Genomic DNA, 27,836 nt, shown 5'->3' on the forward strand with positions numbered 1-27,836 from the left:
TGTTGAGACTTTTAAGAAATTACTATTGGAAGTAGTAGACTGTTCACAAGAAGAAATGTTAGTGATCTCATAGTCATTAGAATTCAAATAGTGCTGGAAATGCTCCTATTCAAAGATGCATGCATCAGTCTTTTCCAGAGAATGGATATATTTATATACATGTTTAGCTGTAATATAAACAATACTTGCCACTAGAGTTCTCTGCACATTTTGTTAAAAGGAAAATCTCTATGTTGCTCAAATCTTAGCCTTTGTTGGGCTTCCAGTGAAAGGAGGATTAACAGAAAAAGTCCTAGTTGTTCTCCTCTGCAGTAACTTAGAAAGAAATGTTGTCTCAGATGTAGAGATTCAAGTCAAGCTTCCTAATTTTCAAGTTCTCTGCTGAATTATAGATATTTTTAAAAAAATAAATGCAATAACTTACTATGAAATTTAAACTCAGCACCCCAAATATCTTCCAATGTGGCTAAAGTTTCAGGAAGCAGAACGGAATAAGAACACCTCCTTCTTTCCATTTCCAGAGATAGCGTTATTAATCTCTGAAGAAGGGTCCTGTACTTCAGCATTCCACATTTTAGAGGCCTGCTACACCCCCAAGTCTTAGGAAGCCATTTCTATATTCCCTCACTTATAGGTAATTTGATTTTTATAAGAAGTGGTAATCAGCCCACCCAAACTGGTTCTTTAGACAAGTTATCAGAGCCCATGTAGTGATTTATGAGAAAAAGAGGTTCCTTACTCCACTGAGTACTAAAGTATTCACACTAAGTAGATCAGATCCAGCAAAATACTTATTTTACAGTAATTCAGTGATTAGAACATTCAACCCTTCGGAGTCTGTATATTAAGCATTTGGTCGGGTTCCAGGAGTGCAAGGACTTGTGTGCTGACCTCCCATGCAATTGCAGAGGTCTACCAGGTATTCTAAGGTTTCCCTTCCACTCAGGTTTTGAACTAGGATTTCACTTTGAATCTGAAAAAGCTTTTTTTTCGTACCTATGTCCTAGTTTGGATAAATCAGGATTTTCTGACACATTAAAAAAGAACAGCTACTAGAAAATTCTTAACCCGTTCCACATTATGAATTAAAATTCCACAAGTAACTCAGTACTGTGCAAATTGTCCCTATTTACATTCAGAGCTAACATAATATGGAATACACCATTCATCTTACTTACATTTAAAAAGGGTTTCTAAAGCCAGATTAGGATATTCATAAAAAGAAAATGCCATAAAACTTTAATATTTCCTACACATTTCCTAGGACGCTTAATTGAAACTTCTGTCAGTGCTTAGCATCCAGTGTCTTTGGTACATCCATTCTTGAGCTTTACATGTAAAAATGTTACTGAAATGTTTTCAAAGGCCTTTGAGCTGGTGCCCTCAGAGTATCCTTCTTACTTGTCAAAGATGGCAACACTTTTAATGTTTAAACCATTTTAAACATTTAAAAAAAATTAAAAATCACTAAATGTAACCACAATACCAGAAGCAGATATTAGATATTTTACTAATACCAGTCCAAATTTAAGAAGACGTTTTCCAAGCTGGTAACGGATATATATTCATCTAGGGCATTTTTGTTTGCACGTTATTATTTCATATGAAGTGCAGTGTCCCTTCAAGTCCTTGGGTTTTTAAACGTGTTTATTGCATGAAGTCTGCTACTCTTACTTCTCAAAGTAAAATGGCATACCAAAAGATGTAGGTTCTACTAAATTTCAATGACAACCTCCTGTAGTATTATCCATTCATGGTTTTGCATGCTACACAGTGATTTTGCAAAATGTTTGGATCTTCTCTTTGTACCTGCCCACCATGTTTTTGACATGATCAAAGTAGTTCAATAATAAATATAAAACAAGTTATTTGCTGTTTAAGTAACAATCAATATATAGAGTACTATTGGTCTCAACTTATAGTTTTGAGAAGGTTGGTTCACATCATTCTAAGGAAATGGACGACAGTGTCAAGAAGAAATCACATTTCTCTTGGCTTCCACTGTTGTCCCTTCATCAGAGAATGTATTTTTTCTGGTCTGTAGGATATAAAAGATCTGGCACAGAAAAAATGTCCCATTTGGTGACAGTGACATATAAGGTTCAATGTATATAAGGTGTATAGAGAAAGATTAATCTCTTTAATTATTTTAGTTTATGAGTCTTTGAGGTTCAGAAAGAAAAATCCATTGGTGAGATTCTTTCCTCTATGCATGGCACACATCAGTGTGATATATGTAGTCTAAATCTCTCTTCCTTAAAACATGAAGGATTCTGTGCTTTTTTTATTCTTCACAACGTCCCACTTAGTCTTCCAAGTTCAAACTAGCACCAAAAGAGCTAGACCTAGTGAAAATGTTAGAAAGAAAGGGAGGCACAGCTGTCCAAATATGTTTCCCTGTTGTGAATAAAAATGTACACCTCTATACGATATAATATTAGAACAAACATTATTAAACCTCCAAAACAACGCCCTCCCATCTGACTAATTTCCATGCAATCAAATTGTCAGGTGCCTATTTCAAAATCAGGGCAAACACAATCCTGTCCCTAATCATGTTCTAAATAATTGAAAATAGCTCATTAACATCATTTGACCTTAGGCCTCCACTGGAATACTTTGATTCTGATGCATGTTTTCTTTGAAGGTGATTCTCTCTGTAGTTTATGTTATGAACATCTTTTCACCTGCAGTAAGAAGCTGAGTTTGTTGTAATGAAGTCTGTGATCCTTGTTGGACTTACTGTTTGAGCGCAAATTATGCTAACAGTAATAGGAAAGACACCAATACAGGGAAGGATAAATACATCATTTGCTGGGTTTATCAGAGGAAGCGAGTGCTCATAATACATCAGGATGTGCTACAAGTGTTATTCAAATCCCTCCTTCTAAAAACATTGATGTTGCCTTCTTATTTAATCTTTTAGGATGATGACTAGATGTTTTTAATTACCCTTTGTGACTATAAGTTTTCTTCTATACACAATGATTTAAAAAGCCTTAAAAGTACTGCTAGAAAGAAAAGGCTTTGTTTACCAATGTAATTCTGCATTGGACCCAATAAGATGAAATATGCTGTTGGACCCATTCAGGAAGAGAGCTATGCTTGTATTACAGACCAATTCTTCCCACTGTGATCAGTGAGCTTCCCATGAAGGCCAGGTTTTACATTCATGGACCCTACGGAACAAGGAACATGTTTTATTAACTACTCACCAGTTTGGAAAACACTCACTCCAGCTCCAGGCAGCCCACAGACCAAAGTACACAGGTCCTACCTATGGTATAACATCCCTGTCATGGCTGACAGATCATTTGGCAGCGTCACTGGAATGAGGTTTCTCTCCTTCTCTAGAGGAAGTTTTGTTGGGATTTCTAGGAATAACAAGAGGATTCTCATCTTCTCAGCAAGCAGGTTGTGCCTTGTTGCAATATATGAAATTCTGCTTTGGTTGGTTGGTGAGGCTCACTGCACTCTTGCCTTGCCATAACCTGCTGCATTATTTCTAACAAGAGTCCCAAGAGCAAGGGATCATAATATTACTATCCTCAGGTGAACAGGTAGGTTTCTCTCACTGAGGGTTATTGTTTCAAGCTGTCTGCAGTTTGAAATTTAGCCAGCAATTTTCACTGCCCAGGAAAGCTCACAAATTTTCCTTCGTCACCAAAAGAGATAAAAATGTATCAGCCCCTACCTTCCTGCTGGTGCCCACTGACTGTTCCCAGACCACTCTAAGTTCTGACATAATCATTTAACTGTGTGCAGCAGCATCTCCTGCCTGGATCTATAATACTCAGGTTTACTCTGCCATTTTTAATTAATTTATTTACCTTGTGGTTTAATTTTTTTCACACAATAACCATTTCCTGTTTGTACCAAAGTCCAAATTAGTATGATTAATTCATTACAATACACTTTTCTTCTTACAGGTTTAGCTAAATTATGAGCTACCAACAGCATGTCTTTACTCCATAGCTTTATTTTACAAACACAAACCTTCTGAATATTTAAAAGCTTCCATAAACTTCTCTGATATTTTATTGTGGCAGTGAACAACAACAGTTCTGGTGCTATCATTTTAAAAAATGTTATAAAAATCTAACAGTCCAATAATAAAAGATTATTGCTACCCGGTAATAAATGACTGCCAGATGATAAGATTTTTAAAGTATTTCCTGGAAGACTAATTCATTTATTTTCTGGTTTTGCCTGTTTTTTCAAAAAGCATTTTTGTGAAATCTATTTATGTCACAGCCTTCTACATTTTTCATCATGCTTTTTCTCTCTTATTTCCTTGGAATTTTTCCACCATTTCCAGATGCAAAGATAAAATAAGCAGGTACCTCTGAAAATGATGATGTGTCTACTTTCCAGATTAATTAGCACTGCAGTAAGAATAGGACAGTTTAAGGTATTTTTTTTTTTCCAGAAACCATAAGAAGATCATAATTTTCATACACGGATAGCAATTACAAAACTCTTTGAATTCCTACACAATTTTATTCTTATTTCTAAAAAACCTAAGTAATTAAGATTAGGGAAAAAAAGAGTTTTAAAGTAAATTCCAAGGACAAATCACTCTAGCATGTACAAAAATAAACATCAAATTACATATCCCAAATGACATCTGAAAGAAGAGAGAGGAGTACTCTAATCAGCTCTGTGAAAGTGCTCACCATTTTTAATAGCTTTTACACTTACCAGCTGCGTGCATCCCACAGCTGTGAATCAGCACTCCCCAAAATTGGGCTTCTTTTGTAAATGACAACTAGCATGGCTTCTGCCTGTGCCCTGTTGCTTTGAATAAGTATTGCAAAGCAAGGCTGCATTGGTAAACTTCATCAAATTACCCTGGGAGATACGGTAATTTTGATGCTCTGCCTCAGCATATAACAAATGACTCATTGCTCAAGCAGATGAGAGAACAACTCAGTATTATGTATCTGATAAATTATTTTATTAGTAGTATTTGTGGATGAGACAATCTAGATCAAATGATTGTGTCATGGCAATGGTATTTCATTTCAACAAATGTATTCAATGGTACTGTAAAGTCAAGCTTTATAATATTTTTTAAATACTTAGCTTTGATTAAAGAGAATATTTGGTACCATATCCACATGCATATTCCTGTATCTTCTTTTTACACCCCTTAGAAACTACTTTACAGTCAAGTAGGACCAGAAACAGCATATAGTCCCTTTGTTATGTGAGATTTTTTGATGACTATTATGTCATCCTTTATCTCTTCTCTTTTAATTTAGTTTAAAACGATGTTTGTTCAAGAAAAATTAATAACAGTTTGTAACTGAATTCAAGCACCAACCTTGAAGGAAACCCTTTCGGTTACTAACTCTGTGAACACTGATTATCTGGTACTTTGTTAAAAATATTCATAGTATTTGTTTCAACATCTCACCTGTCAGTCATACCAGACTCCTTCACCACAATTGCTAAAAAGAAAAAAAGTAATTAAAATGTGAAAGTACATAATGTGTGGCTTGGGGTTTTGGGAAGGTGAAAAGAAGAGGGAGGTACACTACCAAAGCTCCACAGTTCCTCTCTGCTCTGTTTAAAATGTGTTAAAACCTTACCCTTCCTTTGTCATGTAACACGTTCATTGATCATCCTTACCTGCTTTGTGCTTGGTCTTAAAACTGGCAGAGATAAATGCCAGCATAGCATCGGATATATCAGTAGGCCCTACTGAATTAAGTGGTAGACAGAGTGGCACTGTCACCACAGTTCTAAATGTGTGTCACTTAGTTAGCACCAGGTACAGCTATTCCCCTCTACATGCTTTTGCAGAATGGGTCACCGGTTTCTTAGTTATCCATTAACTCCCATACACACATGAATGATACGGTAGAAATAATATTTTCTTTGGCAACTTAGTTCTGTTTTCTTCAGTGAATGCAAGCAATGAAGCTTAGTTTATAACTTTTATCTTGCTTAATTATTTCTATCATGCCATTTCTTCAGACTAAACAATCTCCATTTTGCCAGTCTCTGCAGATATGTAAACCTCTCTGTTCCATTTAACGGCTCTGTTGCCTTTCGCTGTGCTCTCTCCAACTTATTTATATTTCATCTCATTTTTGCCATGTCACCTAAGAGGAGTAAAGAAGAAAAGCAGGAGAAAAAAAAAAAGCCTTCTGCCTAAATCACATATGTTATCAAGAAATACCTAACTCTGAGTCAGCGCATGACCTTTCAATGTAACTTAGTCTTCTGCATTCTCAGTTTCTTTTGCTTGAGGCCTTCAGTTTTCTGTTATGTCTGACTTAGATTTTCTTGAATATGGCTCGAGAATTGCAGCACATCCAAAACTGTTGAAGGAGTAAATAAGAGCTCTGGATGCTCAGCATACCCAAATGCCCCTTCAAGCCTTTCTCTGACATTCATATCAGATATTGGACACTATAAAAGTTTAATCTATATAAAAATAACTGAGCAGTAGTATCAGAGCATGAAAATTCAACTATATATATACCACACCCTCCAAACTGTCTCACCCGCTTGCTAGTCTTAAGTTTTGGAAATAAACAGCCCCCCAAACTGTTCTAAAGGGAAGGCCTGGAACAGCTCTGTCATCCTGTCCTCAGGTTGACTGGCTGAAGGTGAACAGAGTTGTAACCTCGGGTGTGAGCTATACAGATTCTGCAATTTTCAGTCGCCTTCCAAGATGATCCCATTTGAAATAACAAGTCTAGGCTAGGAAAAAATGAAAAAGTTATTTTAAGCATATTTTCGAAGGCAGCATGGAGCTTAATGGATCCAGATGTACCAGAAAAATTCTTGCTCCAATTGGGACCTGATGTGGATCTTCTCAGACACTGGACTGTCATTCAGTCACTCAGTCTTTATTGTCCTGTTAGTGCTACTCAATATAAAGTAGTTATAACAGGTATATTTAAAAACTTGCTTTCTAGTTTTTCTGTAAATTCAACTTTCCACTACATATCTCTAACATAAATCATCTAATATATTCACATTATACCCATGTAGGCATTTGTCTCATCAAATACAATGCAGAGAAATTATTTTTTTAATCCCTTTTATAGTAACTGAGTGTTACTTAGATTAGGAGCTTCAAAAATCAGTCAGTCAGTCAGTCTTGGGGATACTGCTGCTGTGCTGTCTATAATAGATCATTATTTCTAGAACCTACCTCCTTATGTAGAGAAAGGAAATCAGCTGCACTGCCTTTTTTACACCATTACACTAGTTTTCTCGTCTTTTCAGGTAGGTGAACTAACTTGTTCTCTTTCTTACGTCCACCTAAGAATATCCTCCAGTGGCTTGACTGACACACTGTGGGGATTTCTACAGATGACAACGGCACGTGGCCAGTTGTGACCAAATTAGCTACGCGACCTGAAAAGCCTACAGTGAGCTCTGTAAGGTTCTGTCCCCAGCCTCCTCTCCAGAAAGAACACAGTTGTTAGCTCACCAGTGTTCATTGATTTGGAAACGTCACCACACTGACCGAAGCTAGCATCTCCACACGGCAAAGCGCTGTGAAGTTCAAACATGCATTTAGGACAGGTTCAGGGATGACCTCCCTGTACTCCGTTTACCAGGCAGCCATGCCCTCTGTCTTTTCAGTCCTTTTACCACAGGCTGTCTCTCTCCTATGCCTAAACGCTTACTCCTGAAATGGAATTATATTTATTTTATGTTTATTTCCTAAACATCCTACTTTTAATATTATTATATGTTCCCTCCTAAACTTCCTTGACACCTTCTTGAGCCCTCTCTTAAACACACAACAAGCAAACGGAATAACCTACCCACACCATATTTTAAAGTTTCTATGCAGAACATATAAGCCATTCTGTGGATTCTCCTACAAACGATTTTAAAGATAAATAAATTATATTATATTATATTATATTATATTATATTATATTATATTATATTATATTAGATTAGATTATATTTCACTTATAAACCATATTTGAACACAAACCACCAGATGGGAAAGGGCAGGATTGTACATTAACCCTTTGAACCATATATCCCCTTTGAAAGATGAAAGTTTGGCAGTAAATGGACCCACAAGTTTCTGAATTATTTTGCATTTAAATAATGGATTTCTTATTTTCATCCATCATTAACCTAATTGATCTCATTTAAACATGCAAATTGTGGCACTGAACTTTCATGTTCTCAGATATCATTCTTTACTGTCTACAGTAACTATCTGGTATGTTTCATTTCTTTCAAGTGTTCAGTAACGTGAAAAGCTTAAACAAGATAATTTTACTTATTAACATGGTGTTTACATAATTATTGAGTTAATAATTAAATAGAATAACTTCTTATTTACTTTTCATTCAATATGAAGAGGTGCACATGCACTGAAGTTGTATCTTTTAATTTACATTCTTATTATTATTCTATTTAACTGCATCTTACACTGGTAAATATGGAAATATCCCCCCTGTAATGGAGACAGAATGGAAAGCTGGTCACCAAAATATTGAAATAACATTGAGATATATTTATTGTCCATATTAACATTCACACTGTGATTCAGGGACTAAAAAAAAAACCAAACAACTGTTTGGTTAAAACACCAGAACAGTATGTCAACACGGGCGAGTCTTGGGCGGAAACCTGAATGTGTATAAAGGGTAAACTTATCTCACAATATCACAGGGAGTCAGCTGGAAGATCTTGAAATTCTCTCATTCTCAAAGTCACAGCAGTCCAGCAGAACATCTTCATTGAAAGAGAAAAGCAGGAACATCACTCAGACAGTTGACCTCTAAAGGATGGGAGCATCAGTCGCAAGAGACGGTACCTCTCTGTCAGACTCGGGTAGCCATTTAAGAAAACATCTAGCCTTTTCTCCCGAGCTTCTAAAGGATTTAAACAGCTGGCAGATTTTCACTGAAGTGAGGGAAATCCCTGCTTGCTTAGGCTTACAGAGATTGGCTATGATCAGAGAGGGAGGTTGTGTGAGAGACCAAGGTCCTGTCTGCACATCACACAGAAAACACAGCCCTATTGCTTTTTAAGCAGGAACAAAAAGTGGCTTTAATCAATAAGACCATCTAAGTTGTGCGATGAAGGCTGGACAGAGAAACCCACTTGAAAAGCTGAGATTTGAGAACCAGAGGTCCAGGCCTCCTGTTCTGTGGAGACGGAGTACATCCTGAAAACAGTATTGCTATAAGCCAAGCCCAGGTGATCAAGATGCTGGGTAGTATCTTACACTAACCAGCTACTACCCTCCATTAACTCAGGATGGGAAGTATACTTCATTGCTAAGGATAAAGGACACATGTAAAAAAGATCCCTGGCACAGGCCAGTGCTGGAGCAAAACCCAGCACTCTTTGGCATCCGAAGCAAAGAGATTGTTCTTACAGCACCCCCAGTCCTGACAAATCACTCAAAAAAAAAAAATTCTTCTAGGTTTCCCTCTTGTGGCCTATTATTCATACCTGGCTTTTTCAGGTGTGCTTAGTGGAAGGACTGATAAGAGATGACAGTCTGATAATGACATAATGACTTCCAAAAGGTTGGATCTAGGTAGCAATACCATGATGACAGCAGACTGCTTCCTCAAATAAAGAACACATATCCTAAATTTGTCTCATTCCCAGAGTTGAGTCTAAGAACCCTGAAGAATAAAGCATTAAAGCCAACAAAAGCATTAGGAGTATATTTGTTTGGAACAAACCAATTCTGTTTCCTCAAAGGCAAATTTTGTTTGTCTTCTGTTACGAACAGTATGCAATAGGATGGACCATGCCAGAGAATGTGATGCTGCATCTGTGCCATCCTGTTCCTCCTGAAAGAAGGCTTAAGCTCGAGATATTGGCTACCTTCCACAAATTCCACAGGTCTCTGAGGTGTCACAGTTCCCAAACACTCAAATTATTCTAAGATAAAATGGATATAGCAAGAGAGCAAATTGTGCTAATTTGGAATAGAGAACTGCAAAGCCCTGGATGTGCAAACCTCAAGTGAATTCTTTCTTTCATGGCCCTAGAGAATTATATCCTTGGAAAATCCAGGTCTTTTCACTGTATCAGAATTTATAGAAGAATTGTGTGCTTAAGCTTATTGACTGAAGATATAGTTAGACAAACAATTTCTCTCATGGCAAAGCCAAAATAAGTTTGAGTTCTTACAAACACCCCAGATATTTTCACTCCTGACTCAATATTCAGTCTATCTGTATTTATTTGATCTGGCTCAATATTTTGGGGGCCTGTTAAAAAATAAATGAAAAATTGGAAGACTGTGACACCTCACTATCCTAGTTAGTAAACTATTTACTGACTCTGGGGATGCATCTCTTGTCAGATTGTCCATACAAAGATTGAGGCAGTGTATAATCATGCCAAATATTCCCAGATTTTACTTTTAGACAGTGTATCTTTGAGGGCGTCACATAGCATAATGAAGAGATGGTCATAAGCAAACAGAATGACCAACAATGCTGTTGACTGATCAGAAACAACAAAAAAAAAGATCAGCATCAGTGAAGGAAATTTCTTCTAACTCTCATATTTTCCTCACTTTGGAAAAACACGTTCTCTGCCTAGACAGTACAAGATACTTCCAAAAAAGGGAAATGTACCTTTGTTCCTAAAGCACAGGTACCACTTAACTCCTGGGGAGTTTTGGGAGACACACCTCAAGTAAAAAAAAAAAAGTAATAATAATAATAATGAAAAGAAATAATCCTGAGGCCAAGGAAAAAGGGAGATAACTTATGCCAAAGTGCAAGAGCAAAAAAGTTCTTCAAGCACAAAGCTGGGAAAAAGAATTGAAGTAAGTAAAAAGAGAGCAGCACACTAAAAGAAAATTAAAATCTTATGTCTTAGTTGAACAGCTTCAAAAAGACAAATGTTCTGCCTCAGCCACACAGCTGCAAGAAAATGAAGGTGTGACACATATTTTACCCATTTACAGTACAGAAGGACCATATGTAGGCAACAGGGAAAACTGTCCCTCCCCCCTCATACTTTATCATACCTAAGAAGTGTCCAATTCTGTCTGCTTTTTTATAGGCACACATCTGCCCTTTCTGAGCTACAAAAAGAGAGCAAGTCCATGGCTGAGACAGTCACCCTGAACAGCCACCTAGGATATTTAAAATGTAACTAAGTCATTAGAATTAAACATTAAGATTTAAGAAAGATTTTTTTTTTTCTCTAAATACTGTTCTGGTGTGCAACTGTAAGAGTTTTAGGCATTCTCTGTAGACAAAAGGTCTAACAGTCAACTATGCACGACCCTTTTCTTGCCTTTTTTTATAATGCCTTATTTCACATAGTACTATATGAATGTATATTATATATATGTATATTTCATATCTTGTATTTTCACATATTCTCTCACACACATATATATACACACTATATTTCATATATTTTCACTCGCTTTTGTTCAGAATGTATAATTGTAGAAGCTGTGTTCCAACAAAAACTTAAAACCAGCCAAGTTAAAATATTGGGCTAAACCCTCTCAGTGAGCATCAGGTAATGTAGCTCTTTGATAAAACTACTCTGCTTTACACCAGCAGAAATTCTAACCCCATCCTGTTGTCAGAGAAGCCTCCATTTGTTAATACATCAGAAATCACCAGTGTATGCTGTCAGGCACATACACACACACACAATTTTCTACATGGCTGCACAAGTGCATTGCTGATTTGCTTATCTGTAGTCTGCTGCATTCGAGGCATTTTGTTTACTTCATTCTAAATCAATAAGTTTATTTCCCGGACAATAGCCAACATTCTCTTGGAATAGCGGCCTAATTTTGAAGTCAAGTTCGGACATTCATTGCAAAAGAATCTAACACCAACACACAAAGAAAGAAAGAGCCTATTACACAAACATCGTTTGAACAGCCTGTAGAAGCAAGTTAGCTGGTGGCTACAGACTTGTCAGACTGACAATTCACTGCACATCTGTGTCTGCCAATATAGAATTTACTCAAAATTGCCTCTCTAGACACTTCTTTACATAACACATATTTAGCTTATTAGTGCTGTCACTGGGAGTGTGGTCAGCTTTGGAGCAAAAGCTAAGTCCGTTAGCACGGATCACTGAACACTGGAACAGGCTGCCCAGAGAGGTTGTGGAGTCTCCTTCTCTGGAGACATTCAAAACCCGCCTGGACGCGTTCCTGTGTGATATGGTCTAGGCAATCCTGCCCCGGCAGGGGGATTGGACTAGATGATCTTTCGAGGTCCCTTCCAATCCCTAACATTCTGTGATTCTGTGATTCTGTGATATCACAGCTGCCATTTTAGAATCACGATGATTAGGTTTGAAGTTCAAATGATTTGATTTCACTTTAAAGCTTCAAAAGCAGCCTCTGGGGCAGACTTCCACAATTAATTTTTACTGAGGTCTGCTGCGTGATTTACTGTAGTCAGAGAATCTTCACTAAGGTAAGGTAATTACCACTGGGTAATTTTATGGCACTCTGTTCAGTAGGAAGCAACATGTTGGCTGGCTTCTGCTCAGGTAAGACCTGGAGGAAAGTGAAGATGCTGCTTCTGGGAAACAACATGTTTCTGAGACACTGAAGTGGGATGAGCAGAATTCACTCACTTCCCAGATGTGGACTAGAAGTTGTGCTTTCCCTCAAAATGTCTTTTCAGGAGTGTGCATGAGGACTTACAGTATACAAGCTCGTAAGTATCGTACTGAGAAGCTTTCAAAATTGAAGTACTGTACCTGTGACTTTAATGCAGGAACAAAGAATGCATTCTTGGTTTAGTTTGAATGCAGAAGTAAACAATGAAATGAAATATCCCTTTGAGATTTGTATTTATCACTTACAAGAAGCACTTCCTAATAAGCAGTGGCAGCTGGGCTGACAAGCAAACTTCAGAGTAGAGCCACGGGGGATACAAGTCTATTTTACGTTTACTGTTGACAGTAAGGGTCAGAGGAAAAATAAACTCAGCAAGCAGTGTCATGCTCCCACAAAAACCTCTGCTGGCCAAGCAGAAACTAAATTACAGCCAAACCTTTCAGCACAACAGAAAGACTTGGGCAATTGGGCTGCCCTACAGTGCACAAAGCACAACATACATACAAACAGGATTAAGCAAAATTGAGACATAACATAAATTAGTGACAAATAAAGCTCAAAAGTCTGGAGGAGCCAATTATCCCATAGTCTGGAGTGGAGTGGAGTAGAGTATGCTTACCCCAACAGCATCCCTATTATTTTAATATTTGACGTCTGCAAAATTAATCTGGAAAGCCCTGTGAAAACAAGGACTGATCATGGTCTCCTTCAAGATATCCTTCTTTTGGTCAAGCTATAATAGGTAATCTCTACTTCTGGCCCTAATCACTAAAAAAAAAAAGAAAAGAGCATCAGAAGGACTCAGACATTATTTCTATTACATACACATATATATTAAAAGAAAATAAAAACTTTTTTTATCTTGAAAGTTTAGTCCTCAGCTTCATTTCATGTACTGTAATACAACTGGGGAAAGCTGATTTGATTGCTCTATCACACTAATAAAAACTAAGATTTGTGTAAGGGAAAGAAGAGGGAATAAAGTATGTTCCATATCGATATTGCTGCTGATGGCATTATTGGTTTTCGTTTTGTTAAGTTTACTTCCTATTGAAGCTGATGACAAAAGCAGCTGTGTGGACTCATAAGGACTTCTATCTACATCTCTCCATGGACTCATTATAAATATCTGTTGCATATAGTCTCATCATCTAGGACAGATTTAATTTTATTCTGTCTTTCACTAGGCATAAACAAAAATCTGTCATTCCAACCATGGTGTTGCTTTCCTTTTTCTCTACCTATCATCCACTGGATGCAAGCACAATCCTGTAATTCCTACTGTTGCTTTCCTTTTCTTTGCTTTTTTCCTTTTGATGAAGCCACAAATGTTTTGCCTATTGTCAGGGGCTAGCTGCCTGAAAAAAAGCAGACTTTTTTTACTTTCAAGTGTAATTAGACAGGACAGAAATGGCTAGACAATTTACTATTGCCCTTTTTTAATAACCTATGATGATACACTAATTATTTGTAAGGAACGTCCATGTACCACAGATAAAATCTGTCAGATTTTAGGAAGGTGTTTAAAAACCAAGTGCAGTTCTACTGAGTGATGCCCAATCATTGTGCATCTGTTCTCTCCCAAACTAATGCTCATTTGTGCTTTTCTGTTTGACCATTTTAAGGTACTTGTTTATCATTCTCCCATAGCTCTCTGCTCACCTGAAATAGCCCTGGGACATTCAGAACAAGTGGCCTATGGAGCAATGCCACACCACTTGGTTGTGATTTTGGAGCTTACAGTACATCAGATTAACAAATTCTCCTGACTTTTCTCATGAGGTCCCATAATTCATCTGTTTTGTCAGTACTATTCCTGAACTGCTATCAGGTAGCATTGAGGATATATTGGGTCAGCTCACACTGGGTCCTGTGAGCATGCCTCTCATTAATAGAAATAGGATGTCTCATATGTTTGAAGTCTTACAGATTGATGGACAAAAGCCAGCAGCTTCCAGTGACTGTAGTAATACCCACAATGATGGTGAGCAATACAAGGAGAATAAAATCAAAGGGCCCAGTTCCAGTGCTATGTACTCCATGCAGAGTCTTTAGGATTGCTCTGGTAAATCATCCTTCTCTTTTTCCTTCCTCCTCTCTGCTGAACCACATCATTAGTTCCCTGAATCTCCTTTGCTTCTTACAAAGTTTCCTTTAGAAACTTGCCCAGTGTAAGACTTCTGAGTGTGTTGATCATGGAGATGTAGGTGGTAAGGAAAAGGACAATAATAGCCTGTTGTTAGTCTCCTTGTCACCAGTAATAAAATGCTGCTTTCTCCATGGTTTTAAATGGTATTTCCATCCTCTCTTCTAAACTTGAGCTTCTTTTGGCACATTTCTCACTAATCTTTCCATGTATAATGACTCTATACTAGTGCTGGAGAGTATTTAATTGATTGGTGGAAAATTAATGGAGCAAGCAGGAATGAAGCAAGATAATAATTACTTGTGCTTGTGGCTTTTGATAAGTTGGCAGTCTGGAGGGGGCACAGCTAAATAAAGCACATTAGTAATTGTAAATGCCCTGTGCAGTTTGTCCTTGATAGAGAACTTCAGTGAACCTGCAGAAGTGAGAGAAGGGTCTTGTTCAAAACATGAAGGAACAGGCACAGAGGAAGATGCACTCTGCTGCTATTTAGCAAGGTAGCATCTTGCTACAGAGGGTGCAAAAGGGAAGGAAACAACAAATATTCACGAAGCTTTATATACGAGAGGCCACAGAAAGGCTTCTTTGCCTTATGATCTTATGATGCTCGTGCAAACCAGAAACCTGACTTTACCCTTAACCACATCACACTGCAGCCACGGTGACTCAGTTTCAACCTTGTATGGCTGTTCTGTTTATGTACTGTTCCATTCAATTTGGTTCACCTCCTGTAGTGCCAACATCTTGAGCAGGGCACTGAAGGAAGAGCAAGCAATTTGGAAGTGAAGGCACGGGCCAATTCAGTGGCTGATGGTTGTGGGATTTAGAATTCAAGGAAATAAAGCTGTTAAGGATTCATATCTCCAGTACAGATGTCATTTGAACACGTTAGGGGAGGCAGGTGTTTAATAGTCATTTGGTGAAGAAAGGCTTTGATCTGATTCAATAAAATGATGGGTAGAATGTTTCAGAAAACAGTTATTTTCAGTACATATTACTTGTGGATGCTAATCCACATCCTCCTAATTTTCAGACATCTTTTCAGATGGCACGTTTAGCAATGCTGTCAGCTTCTATGCATGGCGTGCTTTTGCCATTACTGCATTTTACGTGTGTTAAGAGTCTTAGATGCTTATAGAAATATCCCTGTCTAGAAAAAAGATATATATGCCAGCAGTCCTTGACGTGGTATCTCCAGAACTAGTTGCAGTTACTGGAAGCTTGTCTGCTTCATGGACAAGCTTGTCTGCTTTATAATAGGGCCTAAGGTAGGTCCTTTGATTACACCTACCCTAGAAACAGATCCATGAAAGGTCTCTCCCCTTCACTTGGTCTGACAATATTTTGCAGACACCTGTTTTTGCTAGCTGGTGATCAAAAGTACAGGTGTTCTGCAGAAATCCAAATAGCTGTATCGTGAAGAATGAGTGGTGTTCCTCAGGTGTTGGTATTGGGACTGGTGCTGTTTAACATCTTTGTCGGCAACATGGACAGTGGGATTGAGTGCGCCCTCAGCAAGTTTGCCGATGATACTGAGCTGTGTGGTGCGGTTGACACACTGGAGGGGAGGGATGCCATCCAGAAGGACCTTGACAGGCTTGAGAGCTGGGCCCGTGTGAACAGCAGGAAGTTTAACAAGGCCAAGTGCAAGGTCCTGCATGTGGGTCAGGGTAATCCCAAGGATAAATACAGGCTGGGTGGAGAACGGATTGAGAGCAGCCCTGAGGAGAAGTACTTGGGGGTGATGGCTGATGAGAAGCTCAACATGAGCCGGCAATGTGTGCTTGCTGCCCAGAAAGCCAACTGTATCCTGAGCTGCGTCAAAAGAAGCGTGGCCAGCAGGTCCAGGGAGGTGATTCCCCTCCCTCTACTCTGCTCTCACAAGACCCACCCAGAGTAGTGCATTCAGCTCTGGGGACCCCAACATAAGAAGGAGAGGGACCTGTTGGAGCGAGTCCAGAGGAGGGCCACAAAGATGATGAGAGGGCTGGAGCACCTCTCCTATGAAGACAGGCTGAGAGAGTAGGGGTTGTTCAGCCTGGAGAAGAGAAGGCTCTGGGGAGACCTTCTAGCAGCCTTCCAGTACCTGAAGGGGGCCTACAGGAAAGCAGGAGAGGGACTTTTTACAAGGCCAAGTAGTGATAGGACGAGGGATAATGTTTTAAACTGAAAGAGGGTAGATTTAGATTAGATTTTAGGAAGAAATTCTTTACTGTGAGGGTGGTGAGACACTGGCACAGGTTGCCCAGAGAAGCTGTGGATGCCCCCTCCCTGTCAGTGTTCAAGGCCAAGTTGGATGGGGCTTTGAGCAACCTGGTCTAGTGGAAGGTGTCCCTGCTCACAGCAGGGGGGTTCAAACTAGATGATCTTTAAGATTTCTTCCAACCCAAACCATTTGATGATTCTATGATTCTATAAAGCAAGCGAATACCAAAATGTCATCTGATGGTAAAAAGGCATTCTCCTGAGTGTTTCACAGTTTGTAAGTAAAAAAAAAAGCGGACTCAAAGGACAACATGATATCAGTGTAGGGCACACAGATACATAGGTAGGTTCATTCAACTTTGAAACAATGCACTGTGGAAGAGATCAAGTTTCCAGAAATCCTATTTGAAAAAATACGTCAATATATAGAGATATGAAACAACTGAAGCCTGGATTATCTAGAGTAACATCCTGTATAGGTAAGGTCTAAAAATAAATTCTAAAGGGTTTTTCCTCCTGGTCTTGCGTTATTAACAGCATTACAGAGAGTTTCATTAGCAGGACTCAAAGTTATCGAGGCAGTCTGCTGTGAACTTTGCTTCTTCACACCCTAGTTTCAAGTTTCTAGATACTTCCAAGGAAAACTGTGAACCACTATGATCTTGATTTTTAAGAACTCTTTCAAATTGCTACAATGATAAACAAAAAAGACAAATGCATTTCCTCTCCACCGTTTCTCAAAGCAAACCAGGAACTCAGTCCCATAGTGTTTTCACTCGTAAAGCTCTCATTAGACTTTTTAGAGTTACTCCTGTAAAAAAAAAAAATCAAAAAACCTAATCACCCAAACAAATACAAACCGAAGAATTTGCTAAAAGAAAGATGTTATCTATCCGCAGAATACCAGGGATTTTTATGATTTTCTCACAGTAGAAACTCTGAAACAAAACAAAACTATAAAAGCAAGCATGTATAACACGTATTACTTACAGTGTATTTCTAGAACCTGCATTGCTATCTGAGGTGTAGAGTTTAGGGACTCATGATCTACTCTGCAACTTACAACTGCACCATCATCATTGCGATCTGCGAGGAAATCCAGTGTGCTGCTGACTGTGAATGTTTTACGATTTGCATCTTCTTCTTTTAAATATTTAACCTCTGAAAGAAAAAATAAACAAACAATTTTCTCTCCAATATTTTTAGGAAAATTAGTTACGCATTAGACAGCTAAATTATCTATCGTAATTTTTAAAAACACATCTTTCATATCTGTATTGATGTCTTTAAAACAAAAGTAATTAGACTGTACTTATTCCTCAATTTTCTACGATTGTCAAGAGCAGGAGATATATATTGAAAAAGAAAATTTCAAAATTGGTTACATGATACTGCACTCAAACGGAAATTTCTTTCATCATTCTCTCTTATATGTTTACGTCCAAATTTGACATAAACTTTCCCTGAAGTTCATTAGAAAAATGTGGTCTCCTCCCACCCTCACTCCCCTTAAGTAGTCACAGTATCACTAAATATTACATTTTCCAAGTCCATGCTTATAATCTTTCATAGTAATGCAATATGCGGATATTACTGAAGCCATGTGAACTAAGGGTTTTGTGCATGTAGTCTCATTAATTATGTGCTTACTTTATTCATGGCTTATTCTGTTGTTTGGCTAGAATTATGCTAATTTACGAATTAAACTAAACCAAAGTATAGATACCAATGGTGATGAACAACTGTCATAGTATTTACTGGAATCTACAGACAAGTCCCAAGAAGACTGGAAATAAAATTACTTCCAAGAGACCTTCCACTCACTGCTTTATATTGTGCTAAATTGGCCTACTGCTTTTGTGTAAATTCCATTAAAAATTTCTCTTGACAGTTTTCAGCCCAGATACTAGAGTGCGGGGAGCCTACAGCTATGCTTAAGAAGTGTTCAACTCAGCTCAAGGTTAAGCTTCAAATTCAGAAGGTTTTGTTGTAGGGCATACATGTTAGATCAGAAGTGAAGATCCAAAAGACTGAGTATCTATTTTTAAAAGTTTTAATGGATTAACTGCAACATGACATCTTCTTACACATACTTTAGAATTGTTTTACTTGGTTCCCAACTACTTATAATACTTACTGATTTTAATTTATTTCAGTAAAATAGTAAGCTCGTTATATTAATTTGCTACAAGGAAAGCTTTAAAAGATGTATATAAATACATAAATACATATATTAAATTACACTGAGATTGCATATGTCCTCTGTGTCCTAAAAAAAAGGAAAAAATTAGAGGTTTCAGCTTCACAATTTATACTAAATCCCACCGGAGAAGAAGATGACCTAAATAAAATTTCCATTAAATGTCAGTTTTAGAAAGTAAATCTTAAATGGCTTAAGCTACATCTTTTTAGATTAAAAATACTTCTGAAATCAAAAAGGTGGTCTTTTTTGTTGTCTCCAGATAGAAGGAGACAGTACATATTTATACAATTTCCATCTTTCCCTAAGAAATAATTATTTCTTGCATACAAGCATTTTTCTGCCTGTTTGTTAGTTGCTAAGCTTTAAGAGATTTCACTTTCTGCCATGGTGACTATTAATATTTAGGGATCAGTAGGTGAGTGAAATATTGACCAGGGCTAAAGCAAAGTTATTATAATCAAACAACAAATGTCTTCACTAATATTTAAAGCAAACACATGAGATTTTGTTCCCAGAGTTAGGTCTCCAAATTTAATAATAAGCACCTATATAGACAGCCTTCTGCTTACAAGTAATGTACCCATCCCTTTGCTTATTGACTTCAGGCGGAGGACAGACAGCTCCTGAAAACATCAACAACTTTAATTTCAGTGGGAGGTTGTGGATGCTTAATCCTTTAGAAAAACAAAAGCAGTTAATTTCCTAAACGGATGTTTAGAAGCCTTTCCCTAGACATCCATTGTTTGGAAGAGTTCAACTCTCTGTAAAAAGGATGGTGATACTATTCTATAAACTGTTGACATCCTCATCAACAGAAATACTTCGCTTGTCCTCATTATCAGCTGTATCTTCTTAGATGTTTCTTCATAGCAAAATGAAGGTGTGATTGCAATATATGCTAACTGAATGCAAGCCCACCTGTATGTAAAGAGCAGTGGAGATCAGGTACTGGGTATGTTACCATCTGCTAGCATTCAGAATATTTACCCAGGGTTTTTACAGAATTTTAAAATATGTCTGTTGTAGTCTATCCTTTCATTTATTTTCTTGCTACTCCTCTCTCTCTCCTAAATGCTCCCTTGAGAAAAGGTTAAAAAAGAAAAAAGATCCATTACAGAGGCACTTTCTATGGAAATCACTAGAATGAAACAGGCTGGGGGATGACTAGATGGAAAGTAGCTTTATAGAGGAGGAACTGGGGGTCTTGAGAACAGATTGAACATTAGTGAAGAGAATGCCTTTACAGGGCTGAAAGCTAAAAACGACTGCCGTGCACCAATAGCATAGCCAGCAAGTCAAGGGAAGTGACTTCTCCTCTATTCAGTGCTTATGTGGCTGCATCTAGAGTACCAGGCCCAGTTTTGGGCTTTCCAGTATGAGAAAGATGTTGACAAACCCAAGTGGTTTCAGTCAAAAGCCATAGAGATGGTCAGTGGCTGGAGCATAAAATGTACAAGGAGAGCTTAAAACAGCTGGGTTTGTTCAGCCTGAGGAAGAAAACACAAAAACCAGATCAAGCTGCTGTCTTCAAGTACCTAATGCATGGTCACAGAGAAGAAAAAGTCAGAGTCCTCTTGGAGGCGTAAAGCAAAAGTCGAGGGGCAATGAACACAAGTTACACTAAGCCAGACTCTGATTATGTATCATGAAATATCTACATATAATAAAAATTGTCCACAATAAGGGCTTTAAAATACTGAAACATCTACCCCAGACAGACTATGGAATCTCTCTTTGGAGATTTTTCAAAATTGAATTGGAGACCTTTAGCAACCTGATCTAACCTTTGAACAGAGTTTGGGCCATATGACCTCTGAGGGTCAGCTCTGGGCTCACTTCTATGACTCTATCAGATAGGTGCACATATAGATATGCCCATATTAACTAATACTAGTTTATTTCTCATAAGTATAGATGTTTGACAGTGAAAGTAAGAAATGATAGAATGTCTATCATAGATTGTTCACTGTCAAATATTTATAAAAGCACATACATATAACATCCATATAGAAACATTAATCTTTTAAAAAGACAGTTTTGCTGTTTTTACAAGGCAAATATATTTTTTTTTTACCTTTAAAATTAAGTTCTGCCATGAAATGGCCTTATCGAAAGATATTTTGTCTTCTTTCTAGAGGTTTATCGAGACAAAATGTTCACTGCCTCTCTGACTGCTTTGCATATACTAAATATACATAAACTAATTCAAAACATACATAAACTAATTCAGATCTTAATCTGTTGCAACAAAATGAACTGACATTATTTATTTCTGAAGCCCAGTTTTGCTAGGGAAAAAAAAAGAAAATCCATTAAAAAATATTACTGAAACCTCAAAATAATTTTTTACATAATATTGTTGAAATAGCATGTAACATTTTTTTTTGAAAAATAGATAACTTTTTACGAAAATGTATTTAGTTTCTACCATATTTTTGCTTTTAATAATCTTCTAGAAATGTCACCAGGATGCTAAACTGCAGATTGCTTTGTTAATTTGGTGCATATATAAGAAACAGAACACTAAAGTAAAAGGTATGGTACTCGGTGCTTCACATTCAGTCTCTTTCATTACTAACACTTACTCTATCAAATAGTATTCCTTTACCAGATGATGATCCCTTTTTTGAGTAATAGGAACGGAGCTACAATTTTAGAATGGCTTTTTCCCCTTTGGTGCCACTCTGAACTCCATGCATCATTTATATTCTTTTGCACCATGTATAATACACTGCAACACAATTGGATTTACTGGTGCTAGACAGACGAACTCCTAACCTTTAATGTCAGCTGCATTAGCATGTAATTTCATATCTATTTTCTCAGATTTATCATTTCACCTTTTACAGTGCACAAAGCTAATGTAACTTCTGCTGATGCCACTGCAAACTGGTTAGGTTATTTTATTTCTAACCTTTGTGAAATGGCAATGTGCTCTTCAGAGGACCTAGAAAACTAAACTGAAATGAATGTGCTCAGTACTTTCCTCTCATTTTTTTTTCCTTTACTGTTCTTTTTCACACATCTTTGTTCCTTCCCCACCCCCTTTTTTAAAAAAGCATGCCTTTAGGAACTGTTGTGAAGATCAAGTTAGTTAAAGAGTCAAATAACCAAATTGCTTGCTTGGCTTCAACTACATATCAGCTGAAAGAAAGGCAAAGTTACTACACCAGATTTTAAAAACCAATTTTTAAAATAACATAATTTCAGATGTGTTGCCTTGCTGTTAGGCCAACTGTACCAGTGGTTCTCTTAAAGTATTGATGTTAGTTAGAGTGATTTTCAGTCTTTTCATGTCTTGAATATATATATTCATCCTGTCATCTTTTCTGGATGACAGAATCTATGCTGTGCCATGTGTATTAGCTGTGCTGCTAAAGTCTCCTCCTTAATTACATTTCATGAGGTGCTACTTTTCTTTCAGCAGTCTCCTCAGATTTCCCAGTGGCTGAATGGTATTCTGTTTCCTCATTTTCTGTCCTTGTTACAAGTGTTCAAACACATTTCAAATGATTCCGGCCTAAAATTTCTGTCTCCTTCAACACTAACCTGATTTTCATCAGAAATTTAAAGATGCTTCTAGAATGGATGGGGTTCCTTGGACAACCAACTGCAACCTCCTTTATTGACCAATTTTGTATCACAGCTCTGGTTGTGTACATTGAACTGTGGTAGAGAATAGTAAACGAAGATTAACAGATTCTGTAATTAATGCTGTAACTTTGCTTGAGGCAGTTTATTGAGCTAACGAAATCCACAATGTCAGACAAATATGAGACAAAGTGGATAAAAGTTGGTTTTGGTTTTTTTTTTTAAAAAAAAAAGCTACACAGAAAAGGTGGATTTGAATCATTTACTGATCTGGTCGTATAGGAGAATGAATAGAGGTGATGTGAATAAATACCAATATCTTATTCTTTTTATTCATATACTCTGTAACGGCCACCTCAGTGGGCTGTCATAGACATGACTAAGCCTTCTGTTACAGGAATCTCTCTCCACCCACTCAGCAAAAAGGATTTTAAACTATCTCATAGTTTATGAGAATACAGACTAGAAAACTAAGTTTTAAGTAAAGTACATAGAAAGTGAAAGAGAAGACAGAAAATAAATAAATAGCTTTTATATGCAACTCTTTCCTATCTCATTGCATCCTCAAAGGCAAATCTTTGCTTTCAGCATTGGCTTTAGTCACCTGATGACTTTTCAGTTACAGCAGACTTTGTCCAACTCCCCCCAGTCCCTGTGAAGTTCTCCTCATCCTTTGGAGCCTATCTTCTCCCTGCTCCACACCACACACTCTCAGCATCCTTGCCTTAGCTCCAGGTTCCCAGTTTCCCAACTGAGACTCCTTCAGTTGCTACATCCCGACTCTTCCTCACCAGAGCAGTCTCCGTAGCTCCCCTAATGGAAGTGCAATCTCCTTTCTCCTCCAGACAGTTCTGCCTCACCCGGTCACTTTACTTAGAGGAGTGTAACATAAAACTGTCATTGACCAAATCAGACACATGTCACATTAGAAAGGCAAACAGAAATGAAAATGGAAAGTATCTGGGGTAAGTGGTATGGCTGTGATAACAATAATGCATAAAACGTTACTCTACGAAGCATCACAGTTGAGTTTATTATGTTGAACAGAGTTCAGAGAAATTAAAAACATCAGTTTTTACCATTTGAAATGACCACTTCAATAATTTACAATCAATTCCTTATCTATGTGCTATCACTGATTCATTTAACGATTAAATACGAGAAACTACAAACACGAATTAAAATATATAATTCTAAATAATGTATAGTTCTGACAATTGGACCAAATTACATCAAAGTCCTTTTAAATACCTTTAACTTCTTTGTCATTCTTGAACCATCTGATATCAGCTGCTGGTTTACTACCAGATGTCTTGCAAGTTAGCTGCATCCTCTCTCCCTCCATAACTGGTGACGTAAATCCAGTAATTTGTGGCTTCTCGGGAACACCTAACAAGCAAACAAGCAAAATGTCTCTGATAGTGTCAGCTGCTGCCATGAATATATGAACAACTTAAAGTTCACTTCTTCATATGCTCTAAATTCTGGAAGTAGAATAATTAGTTCCTTGCCTTCTATCAAAATTGAATGTCAGTGAATCCTGTTTCCTGTTGCAAATAAACTGTCAATCTCAACTGTAATTGATTCTAAAGAATTAAAGAAAACAGAAATTATCTAGTTTTCTAAGGGAAACAGACTGTATTTTAAAAACTGTTATCTATGTATATTCTGCATGCAGGTCTAGTCTGGCTTGCTGTTATAAGGTTTAAACTGGTCTGCACAGCAAGCAGGATGACAAAGAGTATTAGAAGTACAGCTGTGAAAATAAAATGTAACTGGCAACAAAAAGGTGAACTGACCTAAGTTCAGAACAGACGTTTAAGCATGAATTATGAAGGTTTTAATACAAAATCCTGGGAAACGGGAGGATGAAAATAAATGCAGGAGTTACTTTATCTTCAGAGAACACATAACCAAAAAAACAACAGGTATAATCACAATTCCATTGGCTGTGGAGAATTATTCAGCTGAATCCAAGTTCTTCGGAGGAGGTTGTATGATCATGACATACTATATACATAATATTACATTTGGAAATAGTTGTTTTTCAATGAACCATGGAAGCTTTTAAAAAGCATTCTGAAGAGAATTGTGAAAAATTTGATCACTACTTGTATAAATCCATCTGACTTCTGAAAACACAAGAATAACTTATTTTAAAGAGATAGTGATGACCGTAATTTTAAAAATCCCTGAAAATGTTACTGTTATAACTTGCATCTGCAGCAGTTTGATGCATTCATATTTGTTGCTAGATAAAGGGATCATTCACAGCAATTGATCCTGCGCCCTGTATTTCACAATTTGGTTTGTTTACATCTCTTTTCCAAAATGACAGATTATGTACATAAAAACGAAGCAGCAGTACCTATCACATAGTACATTTCTGCAATAAATCTACTCCTCTCTTTCAGGACAGAAAATGCTGTCTACTATAATACCTTGACACTTAAATCTTCTAATCCATAACAGAGCAGTAAATCAAGAGACTATTAGCACATAAAAGGATAGTTTATCTGATTAAAAGAGGTAATACATTTCAATAGAAAATATCCCCTTCTCAGATAGGAAGTGTTCTTTGAGTTTAAAATGCTACTCTGAAATAGAAAGTTACAAATATAAATGAAAAAAGGCATCTTAAACCTTGCAGCTTGCTTTCTTGGAAAGTAAGTAGCTGATGTTAGGAAAATTGCATTAAACTCTCCCCCAGAATGAAGGTAAAACTAAAAGGATTGTGAAAGATCAAGATACCTTGGTTAATAAATATTGGCTAGATGTTTTTTTGTCTTTGTAGCACCTTTCTATGTCTTTCTGCCATTTAAAAGGTTGAACTGGTCTACTCATCTATTGTTTAGATCATGAGATGCCTCTCTACAGAAAAGATTAACCGTAGGTAGTTGTTATTCCAGAATATTCTGCTTTGAGTGGGTATTTTTTGTCCTTAATGGCAAACTTGTGAAGATTTTAGTAAAAGTCTCACACAGACTGAAAGGGAGTTGTATTTCATATCCTATGCATAAAACCAATTCCCTGTCTGGTTTAATGTGAATATTACTGGCACAGAGAACGTCTTACATTAGTCCAGTTAAATTCAACTGTCTGCCTGTCTACATATAAAAATAAAACAAAATGAAAGAAAGAGTCAAGTTCAGGGACAGAAAAAGGAGAAAAGAGTAAAAATCAGTCTCTAAAATCATATAACCTCTTAGGTACGCAGGTGTGTTTCAATGAACTATAGCAATCTTGGCTGATTGGGCTACTGACATTCATAGAATCATATAAAGCTTCGAGCAGAAACTTTATTTCCTGGGCATCTCTCGAAATCTATTGCTTTTCTATGTGTATCTATAACCTTTGGGGAAAACAGCAGAGCATTTAGAGGATAAAGCATAAAAGCAGCAGCAAACCCAGTGAAAATATGCACTTTATAGACAAAAAAAAGAAAGCAGAATGAGCCTAGAAAATGCACAGCTAGGGAAAAATGATAAAGCTCTAAAGCTCATTTTTATTTCATGCTTTCTGATTTCTTCCCCTTTGCCCTATACAATACATTGTTAGGAGATGAACACATACACCTTCTTTTCACTTCTAATGCTTGGGATGTAGAGGTTATGTCCATTTTATGGAGCACTTATACCGTGGTATTCGTGTGCTCCCTAATTCATTATCCTGCCACAGAGCAAATAGTAAGAGGCATGTTATTTTTCAGCGGAGCAATATGAAACAGTAAGCTTCAGTGAAACAAGATCAGACATTTACATGTATCTTCTGCCAAGCTTTAGAAAAGTTCATTCTTATCATAATTTGCCAAAGGCTGAGAAGTTTAACACTTGCTTCTTTATGCTCAGTTATTTATACTTACCGAGAACAGTAAGAAAAGCCTTTGAAGTTTTGACAGGCATCGTAAATAAAGAGCAAGTGTACTGCCCTTCATCTGACAGAGACACATCACTGACACTGATACTCAGTTCATGCCACGAAGCTCGGACCAGCTCAATTCTGTTGTCCCTTAGAGCTGAAAAACAAAAATTCATGTTATAAGGTAAGAAACAGAACATTAACAAAGCGTGGTATGTTACACGAGAGGCTCTACAAAGTAGCCTAGTGAAATCACATCCTAGAATACAGGGATAGTTTGTTTTCTCTATGAAGTAAAGTACAAGAGTTCACCAAGCTTCCGAATAATGTACTGAGTGACTTGTACTGTATATAAACTTAGAAACTAAGGGACCTCAGTTACCCTTTGATCTTCCTCTGAAAAAAACAACATTGACTGATTTCTGCCCCTAACAGCTTTGTTCAGTGCCTTAAATAACTCCTTCCTAAACCCACTTTTTTTTCCATGTATTTACAAATGTGGATGAATATTGAGAATCCTGTTTCATCTACTGCCAAACTATATTTTCAATTAAGGACTCTAACGTTGTGTAGCTTGCCTATAGATTTTTCTCATGTCCATTACTACTCATATTGAACTGGAATATCAGATTTCTTGAACGCTGTAAGTATATTTCTTATTATGAATATATTGAAAGTTCCACTTCCACATGCATATGTAATACATTTAAAGATTTTAGGTAATTAAGTATAGTGGCTTTACTTTTTTGATTCTGACTAAAAATCTGATCTTCTATCAGAAAATCCTTCCTAACAAAATTTTGTTTGCACGAAACCGCTGAGGGAAGAGCAGTGGGTAGATTTACTTAAATTCAAAATGTCACCATAGCGAACAGTTTCAGATTTTAAATATTTTAAAGCCTATATTTAGATTAACTAAATCTATATTTAGATTTAGTTTTCTATTTAAAGGCAGTCAAAACATTCCCAGACATTAAATTTCTCTAAGAGTAAAGCTGTTTTGGGAATCTACATATATTAATCGAGTCTTTCCACAGCATAGAAATACTAGTATCAGAAGTAAGTAAACACCATAATTCTCCTAAGCGAACGATACAAAAGCCTGTATAACCCAGAAAGTTTTGCTGTATACCTCTAGATTCAAATCTTTGACCTGGCAGTATTTGAATCTTCAATCAGACTATTTTTATAGTAAGCCGCTGAGAGTCAAAAGTAAAATGGGACTATTATAATTACAGGGAGAGCTACGCTTTGATTTGTGA

General features: G+C 37.1%; 1 protein-coding gene across 1 annotated transcript in view; it reads right to left on the reverse strand.

Moving 5' to 3' along the window:
- Positions 1–26,714, reverse strand: part of CADM2 (cell adhesion molecule 2) — a 130,149-nt gene extending 103,435 nt beyond the window's left edge. The window contains exons 1-3 of the mRNA XM_068425160.1: positions 26,579–26,714; positions 23,968–24,105; positions 17,913–18,083 (exon numbers count right to left, since the gene is read on the reverse strand). Coding sequence (XP_068281261.1) covers positions 17,913–18,083; positions 23,968–24,105; positions 26,579–26,618 — 349 coding nt within the window. The 5' untranslated portion in view covers positions 26,619–26,714. The remainder of the gene's footprint in view (positions 1–17,912; positions 18,084–23,967; positions 24,106–26,578) is intronic.
- Positions 26,715–27,836: the final 1,122 nt, after the last annotated feature.

The sequence above is a fragment of the Nyctibius grandis genome, chromosome 2, assembly GCF_013368605.1.
Source record: "Nyctibius grandis isolate bNycGra1 chromosome 2, bNycGra1.pri, whole genome shotgun sequence".
NCBI lineage: Eukaryota > Metazoa > Chordata > Aves > Nyctibiiformes > Nyctibiidae > Nyctibius > Nyctibius grandis.